This window comes from Cornus florida, unplaced genomic scaffold (assembly GCF_030987335.1).
Source record: "Cornus florida cultivar Cherokee Brave unplaced genomic scaffold, ASM3098733v1 CherokeeBrave_3.0.0_Hap2_Chr05, whole genome shotgun sequence".
In the NCBI taxonomy this organism is placed as follows: Eukaryota; Viridiplantae; Streptophyta; class Magnoliopsida; order Cornales; family Cornaceae; genus Cornus; species Cornus florida.
The window spans coordinates 105,984,425-106,008,087 of record NW_026775575.1 but is presented as its reverse complement, the minus strand read 5'-3'; the positions used below and the strand labels follow the sequence as shown (position 1 = coordinate 106,008,087).

Below are 23,663 nucleotides of genomic sequence, written 5' to 3'. Positions count from 1 at the left end.
GAATGTTCTAATGTTTCCAATTTTGTTGGACACGCTGAAGGGACCATGTGGAAGTCCATTTGTGTATGCCATTTGTTTCAAGTCAGATTGAGCAAAGAATATTTGTCCTGTGTTTGTTGTTAAACAGTTATTTTAATGTTTGTCAACTTGTTTCATATTTTTCATAAAGACACCTCAGAAGATTGTTGTAAAGATGTTAGTGTTAGTTGTTTACAGATCAATATTGGTTTGCGTCAATTTGTTTATTGCGGCTGGCCAGAAGCATTTTGACTTGCTACTATTTGTTTAAACTCAACCTGGTAGTGGGTCTGATTTGGAGCCAAAACTAGTTAAGTAAATGCTTTTTTTTTTTTGCACTTTAGTAAGCGATTGTTAGAGCCAAACTCTTGCCAAGATGGCATTTGCTTTGAAACTTAGATAAATTTGATAATTTTTAAGGTATCAGCAGGAAAATTATGCAGGTGTCAGCAGTAAAATTATGCACAAGGAAAGACACGTTACAATTTTGTACAATTTTGTAATGTACGAGGAATAGTGATGGACATGAGCGGATAAATGAACTTCAGACTTCAAGAGTGTTTTCCTTGCCATTCCAAGAGTGTTTGTTGTGTTCCTGTTGTTTGTGAAACCATCCCTCATTTCCTGACCATCAGTTCAATTCCCAAGAGTATTTGTTTTGTTGCTGTTGTTTGTGAAACCATCCCCCATTTCCTTACCATTCGGGTGGATGTATGACTAGTGGATGTATGACTAGAGGGGCGCATGCGATTTTTGTAATTTCATTTATATATATATGAAAACTTGTATATACTGTCTCCTAAAACTATTTTATTTTTCTTGTATATCAATAAATTTATTTTTCTTCTACCTCAACTCCTACTATATCTTTGTAGCAAATCAACTTCCACTCGTATTATTTATAAGGGAAGAGACGCAATGAATGGCCAAGGGGGTTTAGGGTTTGGATGATTTTATAATATATTATAGAATACTCTAAAAGAATATATATATATTTATAAGACTACTAAAAAATTATAGAGCATTCTAGACGATGCTACACAAACCGCTTTCCAAGCTTGCTCTTACACTGCCCGGCAAGCCCAGCATTCCGTTGTGTTGGATCCTAGTTCAGTGACTAAGGAAATTGCTTTCTTCATTTCCTTCTGCTTGCCTGGTATGATTTGTTTTGCTTTGACTACACAAACCTAGAGAATTCTAGAATGTATTTGCCATGCAGACTATCCATGTCATTAAGATGTTGCGCGTTTGGCGGCTGCCTTTTGGTCTTATTGCTTGCTTGCTTTCTAATAAAATCTTAATTTATAATTAAAAAAAGGAATGGCAGAAGGCCTAGGGTACTTATTATTCCTAAGATTTCAATTTATGATATTTATCAACGCTGTTCACTCTAAAATGATGTACTAAAAGGAAGTTCGAAGATTTGTGTAACAGAAATTTTCAACTTAGGAGATTTGAATAAAGACATGAATACGATTTGAATAAAGACATGAATACTTAAAAGAAGTATCAAGAAAATTCATTTCAAATGAGAATCATATATTTACTAAGTAGATCACATCCATTTATTGATGTTTCTGCTAATCACTCTTACCCAAAAAAGTGGATGATCTCGAATTAACATCACATAATTGGATTGTGTTTCTTCTACCTTCAAGTTTAAGTAGAGAAAATGGTCTAGATATCCATACTTCAAGAAGTGGAAAATCTTGAAAAATTTTAAAAACTTGATTTGTAATTTTTGATTAGTAAATTTGTCCACTAGACCCCTGAATGAGATCAGAGAATTGGAATTGCATTTGCAGCGTAGTAGTGCATACTCATTCATTTATATCCCTTTTATTTTTCATTCAGATTTGATGTGGGAGAAGTACTCTTTGTAACATTCTCCCCTCACCTGAACGCCCGAATTCACAACTTGTTGCGGTTGGGCCCCCTGCCTACCCTGGTGGGCTCGCCCGGATGCCTCCGAGCCGAGCGTTTGGTTCTAAGATATACCAACTATAACGGGTGTGCACTTATTTATTTATCCAAAATTTTAAGCTATTGAATAGTACTACATATCCACCCATTTATACCCCTTTCCATCCAAATCCGATGTGAAACAATTATCCTTGAAACAATTATCCTTGTAACACTAGAGTTCACCATAATGTTTGCACTCAAAACCACAAACCAGCTATGAGTTATGATTAATGTTTGGGCTTGTCCCTTGTTTGCCTATATGGGCTTCATATGTCCTAGGTTGCTGGACTTGTTTGGCCAAAGCCCACAATGTAAATACTTATACTATATTTCAGTTGCTTAATATTCCGGATAAAAAAAAAATTGTGTAGTTCAATAAAAACTTTTAACAAAATTTCATCGAGCACTAAACTTTTTTAAGTGGCTCAAATTGCAGTATTAATATGACCAATTAATTACAAGTCCGCTTAACTTGTAATTACGAATCTGTAAATTAATGAATGCAAACCTGTGAAATCCTTACATTCCATGCCCACGATTCTTCCTGACGTCTTTGAAATGGCTAGGAGAAATCAAATCATATTGAAAAGGGTAAAATACAATAAACCCCCCTATACTTTTAGTTAAAAACACAAACTCCCTGAACTAAATAAAGTCTCATGAATTATTCAAAATTTGTAATTTAAGAACAAATTTTAAAATCACCGGCACTAGGGCTAACCGGAAATATTAAATTACCAAATTGGCCTTAAATGAACCGACACCATTTGGAATGTTTATTGTAAGTAGCAATCTTAAAAACCAATGATATGGCGACAACGCAGCACCTTATCAACAAGCTTCACCTCCCCTTCAACGTCTTAGCGCCAAACACCTTCCATACAGACTCCAATCTAAGAAGTTAACTCTGAAACTCAATTTGGAAACCATATCTCATTCCATACAGATTTACACTACTCACTTTAGCAGCCAAACACCGACACGTACTTATACAAGACCCACCTATATACAAGCCACACACGCATATATATATATATATAGAAAGAGTGAGAAAGGGATATGCACAGACCCACCTTGTCAATCTCTTCACCGAATTCAAATATGGTCGACTTTCATCTGCACCTTCGATCGCAATATTGAGAATTTCTTTCCTGATTTTTCAAAATTGCCAATTTGTTTCCTCAATTGCCTCCAAAATTTCTCTCTTTGGCAATCTTAACCGCCGCAGGCGCAATATCGCCTCCCCTCGGCAATCTTCATCGCTGCCGGCGCAATATCGCCTCCCCTCACCACCAGTCAACGGAGGGAACTTTTCATAGCCCGCCGTTGCAATATATATATATATAGTTGAACAGAGGCCAAGGATCTTGTATACTGTTGATTTGTTAGTTCCAATAAAATAATGTTTAGCCATTTCAATGCATACTTGGTTTTGGAAACAAAGAGAACCCAAATAAAAGGGATTTTACAAATATAATTGTGGAGAAGGAGTAGTTCAGATTGGGGTGGGTTTGTTTGTTGCGCGAATGGTACAAGTGCGGTGATTGATTTATCAAACAACTTGAAGACACCAGTGGTGAAGAAGATGAACGTGACCGGCGTGAGTTGTCTTGCTGTGGTAATTGAAAGATGGAGTACGTGTAGTTGGAGTTGGGGGGTCTCTTTCTTCCATTGGAGTTTTGCCGGCACCTGAGCTAACGCCAGCGAGCTTGAGCACGCACTTGACTAGTCGTTGCTGATGGCAATGGCGACTTGTGAAGAAAATTAGTGTTAAACAAAGACATTTTAATTTGGAATTCTAATTTATTTATTTTCTTAATAGTAATAAGGGTAATTTAGTCATTTTAAAATTATGTATTGGATCAGTTGATGAATAGGCGCCAGAATAGTGTCACCTGGTTTTTTTTCTTAAAAAAAATAATTTAGAGAGTTTATTGTAAAAATAAGGGTTGGGAGGGGGGATTTTTTTGGGTGAGAGTAAAGTTTAGGCGGATTGATTGCCATTTACACTATTTAAAATAATTTGACGCTAGGAGACTGATTGTGGGACCACTCCACTACAAGTTGTGAAATTAAATATAATAAAGTATCATTTACTTGTCCCTCACGTTTTTGGGGGACCATTAACAGATTGTAAGTGCAACCAATCAAAGGATATTGAAAATATAATAAAGCTTTTCAACTTTAACAAGTATGCTGACGTGTAATATCGTGACATTTGAAACATGTTTAGATACGAGTGCAAATAAGCAATTAAGCGTTATTCACTTTTGTCCGATTACCCTCTTTATTTTTATTTTTATTTTTTGTTACTTAATTGCTTTTAATAATAGTCACACTTTATAATTATTTTTAAAAATTCTTGTACATTCCATTTATTAAGGATAATTTTTATTATTTCATAAATAAATTTGGGTAGAATGGCAGTGATAAAAAATGTGGTTGCCCTTAGCAAAATAAATAAATAAGTAAATAAAAAATAAAAATAAAATAAGAGTGCCCGTATCACATTCCTTGACAAATTTATTCTTTAGTGTAAGGAAAAAAAAAAAAAAAAAAAACTCAACAAGCTCTTTGTGCAAATATGGTGGTGTTGTAACTTGTAATAGGCATTCTGTTTTGGTAGAGACCAGTTCTGATGACCGTAGAAGAGTCCTCCACCCATTCTACACCAGAATGGAGAATGTACTTAGACAGGGCCACCAATTTTGACCTGAACAGGTTCATGTGAAACAAACTTGTGTAGATACAAAGACCTAAACAGGTTCATGAGAAGTCTAGTTCACAAGAATCACAACACCCAAATATCCACAATCCCGTTGCGACTAAGCTCATGTTCGATTGTACCAACAACATGGTAGAATACTAATTAAGCTTGCATCAAAGGTCTCCAGGCAGCCCTTGACACGGGCATTGAGAAGTTGTCCAAAGAAAATAGTGCTTACTTATTTTGGTGAGTTGTCTGCTGATACGGTTAAATCGTAAATTCGCACATTATCTTTAATTATAAAATTAAAATAACTCTTTTTATTTGAATTACATTTTGCATCCACCGGCCTTCTCTATTTTCCTTATGTATTAATTTTTGATTTTATAATTAAACATAATGCACATTTATAATTAAACTACAATAATAGTGAGAAGAGTATCATTCACGAGTGTGTAGATAAAAGTATTGTGGGTCAAATATATATATATATATGAAAAGTATGTACTTTACATATTGTGATGAGGCTACATATATATGTATGTATGTATGTATATATGTACTTTCATAAATAGAATATTTCATGAATATTCTTTTTATGTCGTCAAGGGATTGCTAGGGTCAAATCAGAAGCCATGGAAAAAAACTCTTGCAAAGTTGGCATTCCACCACTTTAAGTACGGTTCGTTGTTAAAATTGTGGTGTTATAAAACAATTTTGACCGGAACAGGTTCATGTGAAACAAACTTGTGTGGATATATACAAAGACCTGACCATATCAATAGTACACATGAAATTTGTGGAACAAGTCCAAGACCTGTCCAAGCATCTAATCATTTTGTTTATGCCATAGAAAATGGTGGAAAAGTTTAAAGCATTAAGGTCCTTACTATAAGTCGATAAAATTTTACAGTGTTAATATGCATTGCAGATTTGTATCGTTTGGTATTATTTAATTAAAATATATTTTGCGATCTATTTATTAATGGAATTGCAACTTATAATAAAACTATATACATATTGTCATGAATTATAATATATTTCTGGTGAATATATAGTTGCTTGCATTGCTTCAAATTGACTTCGATTGTTTTGCCTGGAGTTGGATATTTTTTTTAGTATGAAGCCTTCCTTGCTAAAAATGGTGGATGCAATGACTCGAATTTTTTGGATAGAAGAATTCAGAATAAATTACCATCACTTCTTACTCATTCAAATGAAATTTCGCATTTTGTATTCACAAAATAAGATAAAATTAAATTTTCTATGTAATATGCTATTTGATAATTCAATTTTGGTGTATCCAACAAAAATGGTAAGAGCAATTTGAATATCACTCATATTGAATGTCATTTAAATTGATAAATTTTAAGTGACAGAAATATCACTTATGAAAAATTATTTGTTTTTTAATTACTATCTAAAAATTTCTATCACTTAAAATTCATATTTTAAAATTTTTAATTTTATCAGACATTATACATTAATTTTTATTAAAAATATATTTGTTCAATGAATTTGCTTCGAGATACATTAATGGTTGTTCCAGAAGTAAAATTTCCGCTTTTAGTTCTTATATGTAAAAGCATTGTTTTGATTAATTATCATCCAAATTGAAACCAAATTGTAATTTGATTGGTGGTGCGGTAATGGAGCCGTCAAATTGGGCGGCTGTCCATCCATTGGACAAAAATCATAAAATTGATATATCCTCAACATAAACCAGTCTTTTCCTATTTGCAGGAACAAGTTGTATACATTGGTTCGACAATTCTAAAATTGTGTTATAAAATACTCCAAAAGAATATTCAGAAGGTTACAATATAATTTAGAGCATTCTATGCTATTCTGCACACGCAGGTACACAATTCTACAAGAGTTTAGAGAATCTTCGTAATGGAGAATATTAATATTCATTTTTGCAGTCACGAGGAACTTGCTAATAAAATCTTTATTTTCAAAATAAAAAATAATAGAACCGGTGAATATTTTATTTTATTTTATTTTTTATTTAGTTAAAACAGATCTAAATGCTTGTTATTCCTAAAATTTTAATTTATCAAATGGTGTAAATTATTTTTTATTACAATTAAATCCTGAACACCCTCCAACATGCCTAAATGTTATTGCTTATAATTTTAAAAGTAAATAACATGTATCCTTGCTTGGGATGAGATTAAGATAACCAACCATTGAAGATATAAATATAGTGTGTTGCATTTAAAAGGAAAATGGTCAACTAATATTCCAGTGCCAAAACATATATCACAAGACACAAACTTTAAACAATTAAAAATGTGCCCCCAATGTCTGTTTTTCTAATTTTAAGAAAATCTTGCTGACTTTTCATGCTCAACTGGCCTTTCACAAAGTGGATCTTTTAAATTCTATATCATCATCACTCTTATCCAAAAAATGGATGAGCTCAAATTAATTATATCACATAATTGGATTGTGTTTCTTCAACCTATAAGTAGAGAAATTGGTCTAGGCAATATTTTAATAAGTGGAAAATCTTGAAGAATTTTAACAACTTATTTATTATAACCTTTGATTGGTAAATTTTTCCAGTTCAATAAAAACTTTTAACAATTTTTCATTGACCACCGAACCTTTTTTAAGTGAGTAAAATTGTAGTATAAAATTTCACTAATTAATTTCAGGGTCACTTAACTTGTGATGAATGATCTGTAATTTAGTCAATGCAAAGTCTGAGGTTACTTTGTCACTGATTCACACTGATCATGATCCAAAAGTAGGTAATTGATTACACAACCCATGGAAAAAATACATATTTACCGGAAAAAATATAAATATATTGATTTTTCTCTTTTCCCAATATGAATGGATATTATGTCTCCTTAAATATTTAATTTAAATTTTTTTTAAAAAAAATTACTTCATCTCTTGTGAATTTTAATCCTCCTCCGCTCATTTTATATTCAAAATAATTCTTCTTGTTCTAATCAGTCAGATCCATACTGTATATGACCATACTAACTAATCTATGATTTCATTTAAATCTCTTTTTGCATTTACCTATTCCTATATAAATTTCTATTCGGTTTATATAATAAAAGTATGTTAGATTGTCTAGCACCATTCTAATTCATGGGTGACAAGGTGATAAATGACAAGGTGATGAATTTGATTAGGGTTTGAGTTTCATTTTTAGTGACTATGGGTCCGCCCCATATGAAGTTGTGAAATTAAATTTAATTAAAGGATCATTTCCTTGTCCGTCACGTGCTTGTGGGGGCCATAAACAGATTGTTAAGTTGCAAATTGCAACAAATCAATTGATATTGAAAAGTACAGCTTTTGAACTTTAATGGTGACGTAATTGCATGACATATTTTTTTTTTTTGGGTCAGAAATCCTACCGTATCTAAAAAGAAAAAAAAGAAAAAAGAAAAAAAAGGAGAAGACCACACATACAACCAAAACAAACCACTGACTAACTACACTACCACAACGAAAACAACAAAACCCACAATGGCAAAACTTACTCGAATTAACATATATGACCAAACACACACAAGACACTTGACAAAGCAAATTACCATAGAATTAAACTATGGGTCCCAGTGTAATAATTCCCATACTGCAACAACAAGGAAGCAAGTTGCAGTAGCGTATGCTAGCATCTTGGTGTGACATTTGAGACATGTAGGTACAACTTCAAATGGAAAATGAAACAGTTCCAATCCAAGTTTATTTATTTAAAACTCAATAAGCTAAGTCCAGGCTTAATGTCCCCTCCAATTTCACTTTTTTTTTTTTCCTTTGTATTTAATTGGCTTTAATAATAAAATCTCACTTCATAATTATTTCAAAAAGTCCTTACAGGCTTCACTTTTAAAAAATTATATATATATATATATATATATATATATATAATTTTCATATATTACAAATTCAAGTGAAATGCGCAAGTGACAAAAATGGAGTGCACATATCATATTCCTAATAAATGTATCATTTTGTGCAAGATTAAGATAAAAAGAATTGACAGGTTCTTTGTGCATATTGGGCCTTTCTGTAACTCGTAATATAATAGATACTATAAATTTTTGCAAAGAGTTCAAATTTTGAACTTGGATTAAAAGTGATGTTACATAAAACTCCAATAGTCTTAAACCACTAAAAAAAAAAATTAAACAAAAAAAACTAGAACCAGTTTTATCCCATCTAACTATTGCATGGTCTTGATAAAAATCACAAAATGGACAAGTTCAAGAAACCGACCCTAAAGGCCATTCAATGAAGACTTGGTCAACTCCAATAGTCTTAAACCACTAAAAAAAAAAAATTAAACAAAAAAAACTAGAACCAGTTTTATCCCATCTAACTATTGCATGGTCTTGATAAAAATCACAAAATGGACAAGTTCAAGAAACTGACCCTAAAGGCCATTCAATGAAGACTTGGTCTAGTCTTCGAGAAGTTTCAAGGAAGATTGATTAAAAAAATACGAGAAACGTTGTTTGGTTCGTCTCCCTCTCTACAGTTGACTTCAATTTCAGCATTATTTAATGCGTCCATTGGTTCATCCTCCTCCTTCAACAAGTAATTGTTTACCTTAAACTTCATCATCATTATCATCTTCTTCATATACTACATATAAACATTTCATAATCTTTTCTACCTATATACTTATCGTTTGATTTTTCAAGTTCTGGTCAGAATTCTGAAAATGAAGGTGAAATTTCCCTCAACCCAAAAGCTCTGTTTTTCCCTCAACCCAAAAGCTCTGTTTTTTTTAACACGCGCACACACATACTTAAAGTCATGTATCTCTCATCCGATTCTTCTTTTATCAATAAACTAATAAAAGCGTCGATTTTGTTGTTTCATTTTATGTCATGTCCTTCACTTTGTCAGTCTGATTGGATTTTGGATTGTTTATATTGCTTTATGCCTTTATATGATCCCCATATATGTTCTTCAGATTATTCATATTTTGACAATTTTAAGTCCAACTCTTAGTGGGTTTTGCTTTTTTTAACTTCAGACTTCGTTCTGGAAAGAGAATCAAGCTAAAACTATCCCCATTTTCCGAGAAACAGCACGATTGTGACTTGCTCTGCATTTGCCCCCCTTTTTTTCAAATATATATATATATATATTGAATGTTTTTATTTATTCTAATGTTGCTTTAAAATCATAATCTTTGGGGGATGAACATGATTTCCAAAATCACTTTTAGACTGTCAAATTAATACGATTTTCCTTCATCACTTTGTTATGTTGGCCTAGTTTTTCTTTTTCCCCTTTGATGTCATTTGAATAACTCAGAATCTATTCTGATCCTTTCTATTTTGATGGGGATTTTGGTCTATTACTGAATTTTTTTTTTAATTGTTGTTCTGTTTATTGTCTAGTCTGATGGTCAATTACATTTTTTCTACGTTTTGGCTTTTGTTTCAGAAAGTTGTATTGAAATTGGATTTACATGATGACAAAGCAAAGCAAAAGGCCATGAAAGCAGTTTCCAGCCTTCAAGGTAGGTCTTGAAGTGGTTTACCAAAATCATAATTTATGTGTAGGTACTAACATAATATTATTTAATAATTTATTAATAAGTTTTGCTTGTCTAATTTATATAGGAGTTGAGTCCCTTGCTATGGACATGAAGGAGAAGAAACTAACAGTAATCGGCCATGTTGATCCAGTTGAAGTGGTCAGCAAACTGCGAAAATTGTTTCACGCAGAGATATTAACAGTTGGGCCGCCAAAAGAACCCGAGAAGAAGAAGGATGAGCCAAAAAAAGATGAAGCCAAGAAGGATGATGGTAAAAAGAAGGATCCAAATGAACAGATTGCGGAGCTTGTCAAGGCCTACAAAGCTTATAATCCTCACATGACACAATACTATTATGTCCAAAGCGTAGAAGAAAACCCAAATGCTTGTGTGATCTCTTGATCATGAGATCTATGAAAAGAGAAAGCTGAGGAAGTTTTGTATTCACTGGTCAGAAACTTGAATCGTGCCCAAGAGCCTATTTGAGACAGCAGGGAATAGCAGAGGTTCTGCTATGAATAGTTAATGATGGTGGATTGGGTAGGTTGATTTTCATTGATGTTTTTAGAAGATGTGATATATAGACTACAGTACAGAGCATAATAATAAATTTTGGAACTCATGAACATATAGTTGTTCATAATGATTGAGAGCTTGATGTTTTGAATGAATAAAGTTTAGATTTTTGAAACAATCTGTACATTGTGGCTGAGACTAGATTAAGAGCAGCTCTACTTTATCAAACAGTCGTTGAATTTGTTGGAGAATTTTTGGTACTCATGCTGCTTATGGTAGAAGACACTACACAAAAGTTTCAAGGTCGTTAATGTTATTATATATAATTGGCTTGTACAATTTTCTTTGCAATGTACGTCCCTAAGAAATCGTACCCGTGAAAGTATAGAGCCTCTATTTCTGCTCTGTGACCACTCTGAACCATTGCTGCCAATTCTTCCTTGTAACTATCCTGTCAAACGCATGACCTCATTTAGATTATGATCTTTGTTTAGCAAGAAAGGGACACGGAAAAAAAATAAAAATCTTTTTGAATCGAAGTTTTTAGGGAAACATGAGTTAGGATTCCTATGGTATTGGGTGAAATCAACCTGCAAGATCTCTGACGATATCAAGCTTTTGGCTATCTGAAGATCCCGTGGCTTCAATGGGACAAAGGACTGTTCAGGAATAAACTGTTGATCATCCTTGCGCAGTCCAAGCCACTTCACATTGCAAGCTGTATGACACACAGAAGTTAATGAGAATTGTTGAGTTCCAGTTAACACAGTAATTAAGGATAAAGTTCAATGTCACAAAAAGGAGAAAGCACCATATCTGTATGCTTCCAGGCCCATCCCTATGCTTCCAAACTTGAAGGTGCATAGTATGGCTAATCCGGCTGGATTCCTTGAAGAATTTTAGATTTGGAAGTTGTTGGTGAGAACAAATTGTACATCTGATGCAGTGACAGAAAGAAAGGTCACACATACCAGTCTACCAAACCCAAAATTGGCAATTCAGGAAAAGCTCGGCTCATTCGATGAAGAAGAAACCTGCTTGGCATTTTGAATCAAACATTAACATGACTGGGGAGCCAGGGAAGATAGAAGCAGTAAACCCGTTATGAGGCTTTGATTCAGTAAACAAGAAGTGTTCAGTTATAGGATTGTGACCTGTTTAAAGTTACCTTGTGGCAACATCTGGATATCCCTTGGCCGTGATAAGAATGCATGGAATTTGATTGAAAATACGATCCTCTGCCAGTCGCTGGAATATTGCATGCTAAACAAATATGGGTATTTTAATAATATGTTGCAACAACACTGACAAAGCCTCCATAAGTTGTTTATTAAAGAACTCAACCATCCAAATTACCTTCTCCACCATGATAATATACCGGGCATCTGTCTTCATGACTAATTTCTCCAGCAAATTCAGGTCACCAGAAATAGCATACCCAGACGATCCACATGAAGAACAGTCCACAACTTCTTGATTTGGCTCCTTTTTTTTTTTCATAGTTATGGAAGTAAAAGAAAGAGGCATAAGCCACAGTATCAATGTTTCACTGAAAAAAGGGTGCCGGTAAATGATAGATAAGGAACAAAAAAGCAGCAAAGAAATTTTGAGACTAAGAAATTTGAAATTCAAATTTCATCAACTAGTTACCCTCATTTACACAAACAAGGTTTCAGATTCAGAAAACTACTCATGAATCAAGTGTCTTAATCAAAAAGGAAATGAAAAGGGAACGTAGCAAAAAAAATATCATTAGAATTGAAGAGCATTGCCTCAAATTTGATGGAGATAGCACATCCACAGAAAATGATCAAGAAGTAACCATCATTGGGAATTATGCCCTATCTTTCTGATTTGGAGTCAGAACTGCACAATGAGTTTATTAAGAATACTACTTGTGAACCCTAATACAGGGCATGTATCAAATGCTGGTTCAAATAAATCAATTTGGTCTATCAAAAAGGCATTAGATCAACAAGATAATCCCATATCACAAGTTTTCAAGCGACTATTTATGACATGCAAGTACTGAAACACAACTGCACAAGTTGGGGGAAACTATGGAATGTGTAATACTTAAGGGTAAAGATGTATGCCTGCAGCAAAAGGCGACCAGCAACAGCCCCTCTACTAGATGCCATGATCCCAAGACTGTAACGGCTGCATCGAAGCAACGCCACCACATCTGTTTTGCATTCAAATATTAGTATCCAATACATAAATAGATCTAATATATAGCCACATATTAGTACACGGATGATAAAAAAACAGTCTTAATGGAAATGGCAAAGAAACAAGGAGGGAATGTGACCTTGAATAGTGCTATTGACTTGCAATTGAGATGTGAAATAGTCTGGCGATTTACAAAGCAACTGGTAGAACATCTCTCTCTGTGTGAGTCTCTTTTCCTGAACCAAAATCTGGTAACACATCTCCATCACCTTCCACACTATATTAAGGAAGAGAGAGAAGTAAGAAGGCCACGGACTCAGGAAAGGAGAGGCCATAATTCTACACACACACCCACACGCCCACACACACACACACACTTGTATGCATATAAATATATAGATGCTTTTGTGCTGAATATTTTGAGGAATAAAAAGCAAAATGAGTAAGAACATCTACCTCTAATAAAGGCTCTAGCAGTGTTTTCTCTCATCAAAGACCTCGTGCAAAAGGAATGAGAGAGAAAAATCCACGAAACATCAGTCAGCAATCCCCGACTCACTCGGCTATTACTCGACCTTCTACTAATCTGTTTCATTCAAATCGCCCATTCATATACCTAAAACAACTTGAACGAAGAGTTCGTTTTCGCTTCAAAGCTTAATAATAATCGTCAAAATTAATCAAATTATGCACTTTTGGGAAGAATTGGAACAATCAAATGAAAATGTCCATTCTGACATCAAAAACTTCAAATTTTGTAAACAGTAATCAAATTATGAACTGATGAGAAGAATTTGGAACAATCAAATGCGAATGAGAAGAATTTGACATCAACAGCTTCAGAATTCGTCAACATTAGTTTAAATTTTGAAGCAATCAAATGCGCATGCCCATTCAGACATCAACAACTTCAGAATTTCAATTTAGGCGTTTTTTATGAGAAATTGAAGCAATGTAATGTGAACAAAAAAAGGCACAAAAGTGAGAAATTTCAAACCAGAGAGAGATCTGAGATTGCAGGAGTCGGAGAACTCAAGATCTTAAGGAAATTAAGCACTGCTACTTCAATTCTCGCTCGGACCTAACACAAAACTTCAACTTCAGACACAACAATACACACACACAAATACATATACGTGTATATACGTGTGTATATAAATGTGTGTGTGTGTGTGTGTGTATAGGATATGTACATGTATGAGAGGTACCTCTGAGGGAGGAAGGATATCGGCATAACAGAGATGTTGATCTGAGAAGAACATCATAGAGGATTTGCAGAGATCTCCCATTTTCTTTCTTGTTACTGTGCAGCGAATAGATCACTAGTGCGCGCGAGTGAGCGAGCGAGCGGACTCATTCAATTCTTTTTTTTATTTTTATTTATATTTATTTATTTATTTTGGGTCATTCAAAGGCACAAAAGTCAAAAACCAAGATAGCAAAAGCATATAAATCTTGAAACAAAGTAAATAAATGAAGAATAAACTTCAAATTTGTGGAGAAAATAAAGTCCAATACTTTAAAAACGGAACTACCATGGATTAACTTTAACAAAAAGTCTATTTTAGTTGTTCAATTTTCTATAATAACATTTCATTTTGTTGTAATTCAAAAGGTAAAATAACACATGATACATATGGAATACCCTAGTGATAAAAAATAAAAAAATCTTACATTTTCAAATTGAGTAAATAAGAATATTTTGTCAATTTAAAAATTAGAATACTTAAAATGGCTTTAAGATAAAAAATAAAAATAATAAAAAAAAAACCACTGATTTCATGAATCACTTTTTGGAGTTTTAATAATAATAAAAATCAAAATTGACTGTCAAGGACAATTTAAACTTATTTTTAAATATTACTAATTTATATACACATAGTACACTTAGTAAACTGTATCGATATTTTTTTTGCATGTTTTTTTGCACCTTACCTTAATTGAAAAACAAAAATCAAAATTTCATTTGGTAAATAGTTTTTTAAAAGGTAAAATTAAACAAATGTTTTGTAGTTCTTAAAACTTCCAACTATACACAAATCAAGAGGGGTTCATAGAATCATATTATTAAGAAAATCAGAGAAGTCCAAATAAGCTTTGTACCAACATCACATACCATTCATGAGTGAAGCATCTTTCGTGTTCATGAGTGAAGCATTTTTCGTGTTCATTCATTCACATGGATTCAAGTAATTGTCCAATGTGATTATCTTCTTTCTTACCTGCTAATCTTTTTCAGAATTAATAAATTTTTTATTGCTTAATGAGAACTTGTCACATTCCCTTCTGGTAAATACTATTACACATCATATAGATAATTCTACATCAATAATGCCATGAATTAGGTAATTGTTGATTTCATGGATATATAGTTGATGCTAGCTAGTTACATCAACCTTTAGTTTATATATATATATATATATATATATATATATATATCAAACATCATCAAACACTCTGCTGGTTCTATTAGTATCCACCAGTTGCAGACAGTCTTCTGCTTTGCTTTCACCAAGCAAAGCAGCCACAGCACCTACCATAGCTGCATTCATGTAAGTTGTAGGTTCGGAGTGAGAATAGTCCGATCTCTGATCATTGAACTCGTCGTTCGAATTGGGACCTCCAACGATTGCACCCACATGAGTATTTGGATTTGGTTTGGTAGAAGAGTACCAGGTTGAATAGCCGGCATTGCAGCCCACCTTGTCCGGGTGAGCTTTGATCGAGGGGATGGACGCGCCTCTGTGGTGTATCTGCAGTGGGTATTTTCTGCCAAATCCCACCATGTATGACATATTTTTAGGGTTGTTTCCTAGTATGTAGTCCACCTGAAAGTCCATACATAGTGAAAAATTATGAATCCAATGTTTCCTCCACTCTATAGCTTGAATGGCCTAATATTGGAGAATTAAGCCACATGATTCTCTTACAAATGTGCTATATGGTCATTTTATGATCTCAATGATGGAATTCTATGGCCAATTATTGTATAACTGCATAGGGTGTTACCAACCTGCGATTTTGCGAAGGCCCTGACTTGAGAGGTGGAGAAATGCTCAGAGCCACATTGGACACCAGAAATGTGAGCTCTATTTAGGATCTTAGAGTAAATCAAGAGCACCATGGAAGCACTGGTGACATACTGTAAATTACTACTGTCTCTAGTAAACAGAAGGCCACCTGCAAAGAAATCAGTAACTCAAATCTGTTTGAAAAAAGATACTAAAAAAAATATATTTAAGTTCAAATATTTGATCATCCTATGAGTACTTGTTGGACTTAAAATTAGGATTTTTACCAGGGGTTATATGAAATTGTGAAGAGCTACTTCCCGGCATTAAGGCACATATAAATGAATCAGCATCACTCTTAAATTTTCCCAAATTTTTCTTCCCACCAAAGAATTCCTGAAAAACAATCTCATTAGTTAATTCATTTTTTTTTTTTTTGGTTTCTCTGAACAAGTTGAATGTGAATTACTAGTCAGTAGTTTGATACCTTCGCGAGCAGTGTCTGAGCTCCAGCAAATTTGTTATCCCAACTGAATTCTGACACTGCCTGACTCCACCCTTCGTTGCTCGAGACATAGTTCAAGTAGCTGGTATCTCCACTTGCCTTGTATAGCCAAGTTCCAGCCCATAGCAGCTCATCCTATTAAAAGACATACAAACCATAATCCGATGATGGGTTAGAGTGAGGACAATTCTTGGTAAAACGATTATATGCTGCTCGATTTTCACCTGATATCCTGAGTAAGAGCAGTAGAAAGGGCAAGAACCCGTGTAAGATCCTCTATAATTGTCTGCAAATTTGAACAACTAAAGAACCATCTCAAGCTAGTTAGATGAACAAAGCAATAAGAGATTGTTTGGGCATAAATAGACTTAAAAAAATTATATATTTCTCACCGATTTTGATTGGTTTAATAACCTTGCAGAGTATTTAGGCTCAACCACTTTAAAGACAATTGAAGCAGCAGAAAGAGCAGCAGCAGCCTCAGCTGCTGCCTCGGTGCCTGGTGAACTAGAAGTGATCTTGTAAAGTGTTCTGTAAGTGTCCATGTCCTCAGGGCGCTCCCAACACTGATGATCTTTGTCGCCATCTCCTACCTAAAAAACCGAGATAGATATATAGATTGATGAAGCAAAAGTGATTATTATACTCTTGAGAGAATCATCCTAATACAATCAGAATAATTTGTTAGGAAATATAAGGGAAAGAGGAGGACCTGAGTGTAGAGCGTGGTGGGTGAAGTGTGAGAATGCAAAATGAAATCGGCACCCCAGCGGATTGCTGTGCGAAGGTAGCCAAGCCGGTTGATGGAAGATATATCTTCCTGATACTCAACAGTAGCCCAACTCAACAAGCTAACAGTAAAGGCCATCGGCCACCCAAACTTGACATTGTCACCGGCATCATAGTATCCTCCAATTAAGTTCACCTGCCAAATTCACACCATAGACATGTTCAAATTAAGCCAATTTAAACTGGCCTAGGATACTCTATGCAGTATACCATTCTTGATCTATTCTGATTTAGTACTACCTAAAATTCATGAAAACTTTACAAACTAGCAATGTTTCTAAAAAATGCACAGTGCGCACTAGTAAAACTCTTCAAACTTGGTTGATTAAGAGGGCGTGTAGTCGCGTTGGCCCTTAAGCTTAGGGGCACCTAACAAGGTTTTGGCTCAAAAATTTAACCAGCCAACCATACAAGTGCATATATCAGTGTGACATTTTCCATATATACTTGAATGTTTCAAGTGTTAATATGTGCATACATGTATTGTATATGGGTGCATATGTCCCAATTTCATATCATCTGGACTATGATCCAATTTTTTTCCTCTGTTTATATGTTCAGAAAATTATTTCACCATTGGGGCGGTTAAAAATGTTACTATACATTATCAGGCTTGCCATCAGAGAGTGCAGAGTCTCCCCTCCACTTCACTCTTTGGCCTGCTGGCAATTTTCCGGAGCGTTGTCCTTCAAAGAACAAGATGGCTTTGTCGAGTGCATTTTTATAATCAAAATCTGCAGAACAGACTTCATGGTCATCCTCCAAGGCTCGTGCACTCGGACCAGCCAAGATGCAGCACAATACCAGACCCCAGAGTGTTCTACCACAGGCCATGGTTGGACTCCTAAGCTGCAGGGGTGTGTTCCAGTCTGGTTTGTATTTATAGTGCTAGTTTTCTAGAAATGCCCTTGCATTTATCTTCCTTCGAATGAAATAACTGTTACATTCTTCTCAAAATGCTGTAATATTTCAATGGAAGCCAAGTAATTACATGGGGAGTCTGGATCCTCTGCTGCTGCAGTGGCCCCTGCTATAGTGGTGTTGTAGCGTTTTTCAACGTATATGTTTTAGTTTTCAACGAATTTGTTCTAGATTTTAACATTTTTAGTCTATACATATTTTAACAAATGTTCTATGTGTTAAAACAGGATTTAAATGTGTCAAGAAATCTCTTTTCAACATCGTTATTTCTAGTTTCAACGCACTTAAATCGTGTTTCAACTCCAGAACAAATTTGTTAAAAATTAGAAGAAATGTGTTGGAAAAACTTTACGATAAAAACTTTACGACACCACTATAGCAGGAATGTGTTACAGCATAGGATCCGGACTCGGAAAAAGGAAAATTAGACGTGAATGATGATGAATTCGGAGAATGGACATCGCGTGAGGGGCTGAAAAAGTGTTGGGAAGTGATTAGTTAGATCACAGAAATTATACAAAGCCATGGAGTGAGATATGAACCACCCACTCCCTCAACGTCATTAGTTGCTGACATTGCTAAGCAGAAGCAATCTCAAATGCTCTTAAGACTTTCTTCACTGTCCATATTCTTTATGTTAAAGTCATGATGGAGTAAATGTTTCAAATTTAATTTCAATTAAGAATTTAAGGCTTGACTTTACAACTCTAACTTCATATTTTAAACCTAATGTAATCCACATTAGTTCATTTAACATGAGAGTTTTGCTTAGTTAAAACTGATGTAATCACACTTGTTCATTTAACATGGCATTTATACATTAAAATTTTAAAGTTCATTAAATGGTCAGTTAAACATGTCTTCTATATGCAAGTATAAATAGTAGGCACTCGAAACCTACAAGTAGTGATACACTAAAAAAATAATATTAATAAATAAATAAAGAAAAGAATCAAGTGTGAAAATTTTAAGAGTAGAAAAAAGTTTTTAAAAAAAAGTTTTTTCAAACAGTTGAGTTTAAGTATGAATACGTGGGATTTTGAGTTGATGGGACAAAAACGAATATATGAGTTCACGAAAGAGAAGTGCAACCTTCGTAAACATAGAAGCTCCAAATTTAAATTTAGTTGAATTTCGAAAATAGTGCTGACATTTTTTTTTCGTTTGCACGTTTAAAAAAAATCAACTATCTTAAAAAGCAATTATATACCTTTAAACCTTGATAAAATTTATTACAATAATTTTGATCTAATAAGCCATTTGGTTAAGAAAAAGGAATAAGGAAGGCGAAGATTTGAAGTAATTAATTACTTGGAATGTCAATCATAAAACAACCAAAAAGATTAAAAAGTTGGATTTAGAAGGTGAAGATTCCAGGAAATTTCGTGGAATGTCGTAACAAAGGGAGGGGGAACTGGATTTGACATGTGATGATGTTACTACAAGTCTTCACAACAAAGCAGAATTTATGCAGCCAACTCAAATTAAACAGGATATTTCGGTTGATTTGAGTTAAAAAAAAACTTACATGCATGCTTGTAAACTTTTTTTAATATATATATATATATACACACACACACACACTTTTGCTAGGCTAATATGTATACATGATTCAAACTCATTGATGAAAAGGGTACTAAAATCAGTTATCTAATTACACATCAAATGGAAGAGAATGATCTCCATCAACAAGAAGTAGGGTAGAGTCAGAATTTTAATTTAAGAGGGCATAGTGAAAAAATAATGAAAAGAAGAATAAGAAGAAGAATTTTAAGTGGTTGAAGAAAGAAGAAAAAAGAAAAAAGAATGACATAACTTTGAAAAGAAGAAGAATTGGAGCCAGACTGAAGAAGGAAAATTTTACTTATTTAAATAAATTTAAAGAGAGAAAGAGGAAAATAATAAGAAAAAATTAAAGCGAATTTTAGAAACTAAAATTATTTTAAGGGGTCATTATATATAAATTTTTATATACATAATAAAAAATTTGGGCGGGACTCATCCAGAGGGTGCACACTCCGCCCTGACAATAAGTGACATTCAATTATTGCGAAAATTTTTTGCTTGTGCGTGCAGAATTCCCCGAAAAGTAATCAAATATAAAGCATAATGTTGTCACAGAATAAAATGATATCCATACGGTTAGGAAATATCTTAAACAACTTGCATGTTCTTCTAAAAAATATTCTTGTCTTCTAAATAAAGTATTAATGTAGTATGGAATTAATATTATTTATTTATTTCCTATTGTTTTTTTGCTATCATTGATGCGATCATTAGACAGCATTGATAGGATGGCTCTGTTGCTCATTCAATTTGCCAATTATCCGTATTGGCTGTAGCAATATATACATACAACATATACTCGCACATATAAATATTGTTAAATATATATAGTGCATTATATAAATAAATTGTTTAACATTTCAACCAGAATTTTCAACCACGTGATTATGCCAGTTGACATGGTCTAGGCTATCTTTTTTCTAAACCACCACAACAGCACTTGACTGGTCTATATCTCTCCACATACCTTGTTCTTTACAATTTCTATACTTTGTAGTGCGTGAGCATAACATGATTCAACTTGTATGTGTGTGTGAGAGAGAGAGAGATGTGTGAGAGAGAGAGATGTGTGTGTGTGTGAGAGAGAGAGAGATGTGTGAGAGAGAGAGAGATGTGTGTGTGTGTGAGAGAGAGAGAGAGAGAGGAGAATTCCTTAGTCATTGCATGCTTCTTGATGGTAACGATGCATATATGTAACATTTTGGGCACGTCTAGCTCTTTTAACAGGGCAGTTGAACAGAAGTAGGTGGAGTGTAGTTGGCTTTATCATGAGTACAAGCTAGGGTCTCCCTACATTTAGAAGGAAGCCCTCTCCCTCTCTCACTGTGTGTGTTTGTGTGTGCATGGGACTGTCCAACCTCTTCTCACCAACCACCATGTATCTTTGAGCTTCACACATAAATCCTCCAAGTACATTAATTCTTACACTTCCATTCCCAGTGAAGTCTCACAACCTCCAATGGCAAATAACAACAATCTCCATCTCTTCACACCTTCACTCCCATCAACCACGTTGAACTCTCATTCACTTGTACACCAATCCACGCAAAACTCTCAGGTTGCTTTGGACATCGACTGGGCTAGCCTCCTATTGGCTTCCACCGCGAACGGTGGCCAAAAGCCACTGTCGACGCGGAGTTTGTCATCACTAACATCTAGTAATGTAGTTGAAGGAGAGAATGGTGGCAGAAACAGAGGAAAAACAGGTGGTAGGAGCAAGAAAGCCATTCCACCAAGGATTGCCTTTCATACGAGGAGTCCTGAGGATATTCTTGACGACGGTTACAGGTGGCGAAAATATGGGCAGAAAGCTGTGAAGAACAACATCCATCCTAGGTAACATTATCATCCTTCCTCACTTTTACGGTAGTATATATCATCAGTATGACTAATATTTCATGAAACTCTATCACAATAATATAAAGCAAATCCCCGATGGGAAATCATATTCCACACACACACAAACACACATATATATACAAGAATAGGAAAGAGCCTTGACAGTCCAGGAAATGCATGGAAAACAGTCTGCCTAAGTAGGAACTGTTTCCAAAAAGTAGTTCACTATTAGGTTTTGTTTTATTGCCCAACTCCAACTAGCTAGAACGAGAATTTGCTATGCTTATTAATTTAGGGGTGCCAAATGAGTCACGACTCACCAACCCGTTTATATTAGCCCGTTTTAAAATGAATGTTAGTGAATTATTTTAAAATAAGAATTAAAATAGGTGATTCATATTCAACTCATTTTTATGGAGGGTTATATGGATTGAATATAGGTTACCTATTTTGATCCATATTTCACCCATTATATAAGAGACTTAGTTTCACAAACTCTATTTGACTCAAATTCACCTCTTTATTTTTAAAATTCTCACATGATTCTAAATTCTCTCTCTCCCCCACTAAACAAAACGAAATGGTTCATCTCTAAAATTCTCTCTGTATCATGGACTCCCGTGTATGTATACTGCGGCTCAAAAGAAACCTATTTGTATTTCAAAGTAGGATGATCTAATTTATTCATTTAATTATTTATTCTATAAAAAGGTTAATAGATAATTTCATATATATATATATATATATATATATATATATATAATATCTTACATTCGTGCATGTTTAAGTCACAAAATAAAATAATATAAATTTAAAGAATTTTCAAAATAAATTAGAGGATTTATAATTATCCATACATATTTTTACAAGCTTTTATCCATCTAAAATAAAAAACTATAATAATTGTTATATTTATATATATATATGGATTGAGAGAATTTGGTACTCTGGTTTGAATTATGTGTATAGTTTCAACGTGTATATAATATTGTAGGTGTGAACACATTAAATACATACAAACAAGTTGTTTCCTTAACTTGCTTTGTAAGCTTGGCTTATGGCTATATATATATATATATATATATATATATATATATATATGTGGGTATTGGTGTGTACAGAGATGTATAGAAAAAGCAAAAGGAAATAAAGAAAGTTTTCTCTCTCTACATTCTATCATCTCTCAAAGTTCTTTGTTTTGATATTTTTGTTTACGGTAATTAATGGATTATCCAAAATAATAATATTTTTTTCTTAAAACGGGTTGACGGGTTGACTCGGCCCATTTTTATCCAACTCATATTTAACCCGTTACAAACCGCCCACATTTAACCCTACCCAAATCCGATCCAACCAGCCCATTTGGCACCCCGACTTATTATATCTTAAACAACAGATTTTCACTTCACATTAGGTCGTCACTGTTAATCATCACATTCCATATTGTTTTCTTAATCAGTTTTCCCACACTGATTTTCGCAATCAATACGAGAAAGTAAAACCCTCACCATAAAATTTCAAGATAAATAGGTCTCTTCCATTTAATTTTGCCTTGATTTTCTTCTTGTTTTGCAAATAATATCCTCACGCTTCTTTGTACCATGTATAACACCAACAAAGGAGCTACTACCGTTGCACGCATCATACATGCAATGTGAAGAAACAGATCCAACGGCTCTCAAAAGATACAAGCGTTGTCGTGACAACATATGAAGGCATCCACAACCATCCTTGTGAGAAACTCATGGAGACCTTAAGCCCTCTGTTGAAGCAACTTCAGTTTCTCTCCAGATTCTAAAACCAGTCAGTATCATCATAGGACAAAAGTCACATGTTGTTAGACCTGCCGTTACCTGTTTTACATCTCTAATGCTGTATAGGAATGCAACAAAAAATATATATCTAGAGTGTAAACAAGGATGGAATGCTCATAGTGTACATATCTCTCTCAATTTATACATGCTCCTCGGCATTACATATGGCAAAATACTTAAAAGAGGGTAACTTTTTTTTTTTTTTTTTTGGGTAAATAAAAAAAAAATGCAATATTATAGTAATGGTTCTTTTGTCAGCTTCAAGATTCTAGAGACAATAAGATAAAAAGAATCAATTGGATATTCAAGTAGGGAT

General features: G+C 33.9%; 4 protein-coding genes across 7 annotated transcripts; 2 read left to right on the top strand and 2 right to left on the bottom strand.

Moving 5' to 3' along the window:
- The first annotated feature begins 9,069 nt into the window (after window positions 1–9,069).
- LOC132308267 (heavy metal-associated isoprenylated plant protein 39-like) lies at window positions 9,070–10,908 on the top strand. 2 transcript variants are annotated; one of them, XM_059806297.1, is made up of 3 exons: window positions 9,070–9,259; window positions 10,121–10,196; window positions 10,300–10,908. In XM_059806297.1, exons 2-3 carry the CDS (start codon window positions 10,172–10,174, stop codon window positions 10,614–10,616), a joined length of 342 nt encoding a protein of 113 aa, XP_059662280.1. In that variant the 5' UTR covers window positions 9,070–9,259; window positions 10,121–10,171; the 3' UTR covers window positions 10,617–10,908. The 2 variants fall into 2 exon arrangements, with proteins under 2 accessions (XP_059662280.1, XP_059662279.1); XM_059806296.1 differs by lacking the exon at window positions 9,070–9,259 and adding an exon at window positions 9,266–9,392.
- LOC132308265 (meiotic recombination protein SPO11-2) lies at window positions 10,845–14,298 on the bottom strand. 3 transcript variants are annotated; one of them, XM_059806295.1, is made up of 12 exons: window positions 14,111–14,298; window positions 13,900–13,983; window positions 13,359–13,488; window positions 13,042–13,179; window positions 12,827–12,915; window positions 12,087–12,215; window positions 11,899–11,993; window positions 11,702–11,764; window positions 11,542–11,618; window positions 11,321–11,448; window positions 11,105–11,176; window positions 10,845–11,015 (listed from the first exon to the last, which is right to left on the bottom strand). In XM_059806295.1, the coding sequence occupies exons 1-12, from the start codon at window positions 14,189–14,191 to the stop codon at window positions 11,001–11,003; spliced, it is 1,101 nt and encodes a 366-aa protein (XP_059662278.1). In that variant the 5' UTR covers window positions 14,192–14,298; the 3' UTR covers window positions 10,845–11,000. The 3 variants fall into 3 exon arrangements, with proteins under 3 accessions (XP_059662278.1, XP_059662277.1, XP_059662276.1); XM_059806294.1 differs by having other exon boundaries at window positions 11,105–11,181; window positions 14,111–14,295; XM_059806293.1 differs by having other exon boundaries at window positions 10,845–11,176.
- An 840-nt stretch (window positions 14,299–15,138) lies between these two features.
- Window positions 15,139–18,067, bottom strand: LOC132308264 (endoglucanase-like). The gene is made up of 8 exons (XM_059806292.1): window positions 17,811–18,067; window positions 17,131–17,343; window positions 16,811–17,011; window positions 16,643–16,720; window positions 16,401–16,553; window positions 16,201–16,309; window positions 15,916–16,082; window positions 15,139–15,730 (listed from the first exon to the last, which is right to left on the bottom strand). The coding sequence occupies exons 1-8, from the start codon at window positions 18,039–18,041 to the stop codon at window positions 15,341–15,343; spliced, it is 1,542 nt and encodes a 513-aa protein (XP_059662275.1). The 5' UTR covers window positions 18,042–18,067; the 3' UTR covers window positions 15,139–15,340.
- Window positions 18,068–20,841: 2,774 nt separating this feature from the next.
- LOC132308263 (probable WRKY transcription factor 43) lies at window positions 20,842–23,491 on the top strand. Its single transcript, XM_059806291.1, has 2 exons — window positions 20,842–21,530; window positions 23,154–23,491. The coding sequence occupies exons 1-2, from the start codon at window positions 21,154–21,156 to the stop codon at window positions 23,329–23,331; spliced, it is 555 nt and encodes a 184-aa protein (XP_059662274.1). The 5' UTR covers window positions 20,842–21,153; the 3' UTR covers window positions 23,332–23,491.
- Window positions 23,492–23,663: the final 172 nt, after the last annotated feature.